Raw genomic sequence first — 3,024 nt, 5'->3', positions numbered from 1 at the left:
GCGATATATCATTTGACTTCCTTTGTTTCGATGCCGTCGTACAGTACTTCCTCCATTCAAAATTACCTAACATTCTAGGTTTAGTCAGAATTAAAATTTCACCAAGAATAGAATAAAAATATTAATATTTAAAATATGAAATGCATATAATTTGAATATATACTTTATAACAATTATAATACAATAAATTTCGGATTATAGATGTTGATATTTTCCTAAATATTTGATTTAATTTGATGGAGTTTGACTTTGACTAAATTCAGAACACAAGATGATTGTGAAGGTAGTAGAGTACCATCTCTGGTGGTCCCCGCTAGCTGTCTCGAAAGGCCAAACCAGCAGCCCGTGCGGCCAAAACCTAGCAGCCGCGGCAGCTTGGTAGCTGTCGTCCTCTCTGCATGCGGCCGCGTCAGCAGAAAGAAACCAAACCCAGCAAGAACAGCAGCAGGAGCACCTGGGGGAGGCAGGAACGCGCGGTTTCTTTTCGCCGCTCCCCTCATTCCCGTCCCCGGCCTATAAATAGCGTCTTCCTCTCCCCTCTCCTCGGTCGCAGTCTCACACTCACAGCTAGCAGCCAGCCACAGAGAACAAGAGCAAAATCGAAACCACTCTGCAGTGTTCACGCACGCAGAGAGATCTAGAGAAGAAGAAAAGGGAAAGATAAATCCGTGTGTTTCATTCATCATGAGGCCGGTGAGGGAAGGCGCGGCGGTGCTGGTGGGCGTCGGCGGCGGGGAGGCGGCGTCGGCAGCGGCGGGGCACGCGCACCCGGGTCTGTGGAGGACGCCGACGCCTTACCTCTTCCTCGGCTTCGCGCTCATGATGGGCCTCATCGCGGTGGCGCTGCTCGTGCTCCTCTGCACGCGCCGCAAGCCCTCCGGCTCGTCACGGCGCGGGAGCGGCGCCACTGCGGAGTTGGTGTCGGCGCGGGGAGCGAAGATGTTGCCGCTCGACCGGGAGCCAAAGGTGGTCGTCATCATGGCTGGGGACCAGATGCCGTCCTTCATCGCCAGCGCCAGGCCCTTCGCTTTCGGTTTCGCCACCGTCGCAGATGCCGGCGAGCAGCGCAAGGCGGAGGTGGCGTAGGAGCGTCGCGCCGCGCCGCGTGCCCGTGAGGGATGCGGAGCCAATTTTGCTCGTGAGGTTTCTAGGATTAGGTATTACCCCTGCGAAATTTTGTCTCTAATGGTAGGAAGTTCTCTAGTTTTGAGTTTCTTGGTGAGGTAGAGAGCGTGATGCCGGCGCTCGGCGGCGTCGAGATCTGCGATTGTGGAAGCGAATGAAGTTTTTTTTGCTTGCATCTTGAATAAATGCCTGATGCCTGCTCTGCTAACCGCCAATCCGTTTCGAGATCATTTTTTGCTTCAAGTTTCTGATTAATTCGTGACTAAGCATTAACGACCTAGCTCCAGATCTTTTTTTTTGCGAAACACAGTACAATCAAAGACGCTCATACATACGCGCACACACTCATCCCTATGAACGCACGCACGCACACCCTACCCCTATGAGCACCTTCAAGATACTGCATCGAATAACTGATCCGGCGGGTCTTGAGATTGACGAAGTCACCACAGGCGCCTCGCTGTCGACGGGAACGTCGCCTCCCACTGAAGAATATTCCGCCTTTATGAGACACCAAAGTGTCAAATCTAGGATTTGAACTCTGGTGGACTGGGGGTGCCACTGCCTCCTAACCATCCAATCACAGATTGGTTCTCACGACCTAGCTCCAGATTGATCTGTTATGCTAACACGGAAAAGTTTGTGCGATATGACACACAGCGCACTGGCCCACTTTTTTTAACTTACCGGTGGACATGGAGTGCTGCATGCCACTGCCGGTTGCAAGCAAGTTGAAACGTACTCCAATACGGATTGTAGACTTGTTGTACAGTACCGTACAGTCTGTACTACAATACGGCAAACTTTCTGTTTTTTTTCTTGAACAAGCAACTGCACAAAAAGAAATTAGTACTAGGGGTAGTGCACAATAGCAGGAGCAGGAGTACATCAAGTTAATTCATAAGTGTCCAGCGCTCACGGTGGGGCAGCTGAAACAACCTGTCATGTGTGCATCTGATGTATTCCCTCCGTCTTACGAAGATTGTTTCAAACTTATTAATATTTTGATAAATCTGGTAGTACAACTTTCATAAACCAAGGGAGTAGATCACTCACTATTTTGCGTTGAATGACCACAAATATGCAAAAGAGAACTGCATTTGTCCTGCAGTGGTAACCAAGGTCGGGGTGGCGAGGGCTGAATGAAAACCGTGTACTAGGCGACTATAGCTAGCGCGTCGTCAGAATTTATGCAACAGATAGTATGCGCTTTAGCAAGCCTAGGTCCCATCACCACTATTTTGTAACTAAGGTTACTTTTAGAGGCCCAAATGAAAATAGGTATTCCCTACATTCGCTATTATAAATTATTATAAGATTTTCTTTTGAAAAAAATTATGTATCTAGACGAATTTCAATATATGGGTTCACTCATGTATATCTATTCGATATTATAATATCAAAAATATTTTAAATTAGTGAATGGAGGAAAAAAGACTACAGTCCCTTAATTTGGTGAATCTGTTAATTAATAATTGGCTATAAAAAATCAAATCATAGCAGATAAACTATTGAGCTATGTCAATTAATTTGGATGTATAGTAGATCATTATACCATGAAGTGCTATATGACTTATTTCAAGCTAGCCAAAAAATATCATATGTGATGCGACTTTGTAATCTAGATCAATCATATACGTGTTGCTAAGCTAATCAGATATGCTTCGCCTGGAATATATTATCTAACAAAGTACCATTACAATATAACTAGCATGCTCTTTGGCAAAGGTGTTTCGATCCTATTCCCCGCCATAAAGGAGGAAAAAATGGCGTGCTTTGAGTTCCATTGTCGTCTCCATATGGAAATCTCGACACGATCTCAAAGAACTGAGGATTATTTTTTGTTTTGCACTTCTATCATGGTTGATGAAATGAAAAGCAAGAAGAAAAAGAAAACAA

General features: G+C 45.8%; 1 protein-coding gene across 1 annotated transcript; it reads left to right on the top strand.

Annotated features, from left to right (window-relative positions):
- Positions 1-684: 684 nt before the first annotated feature.
- On the top strand, positions 685-1,086 carry LOC124683951 (protein GLUTAMINE DUMPER 6-like). The gene has a single exon (XM_047218366.1). It carries the CDS (start codon positions 685-687, stop codon positions 1,084-1,086), a length of 402 nt encoding a protein of 133 aa, XP_047074322.1.
- Positions 1,087-3,024: the final 1,938 nt, after the last annotated feature.

This window comes from Lolium rigidum, chromosome 1, assembly GCF_022539505.1.
Source record: "Lolium rigidum isolate FL_2022 chromosome 1, APGP_CSIRO_Lrig_0.1, whole genome shotgun sequence".
NCBI classification, from domain to species: domain Eukaryota; kingdom Viridiplantae; phylum Streptophyta; class Magnoliopsida; order Poales; family Poaceae; genus Lolium; species Lolium rigidum.
The sequence above is the reverse complement of the archived record's forward strand: the minus strand, read 5'-3'. Positions and strand labels throughout refer to the sequence as shown.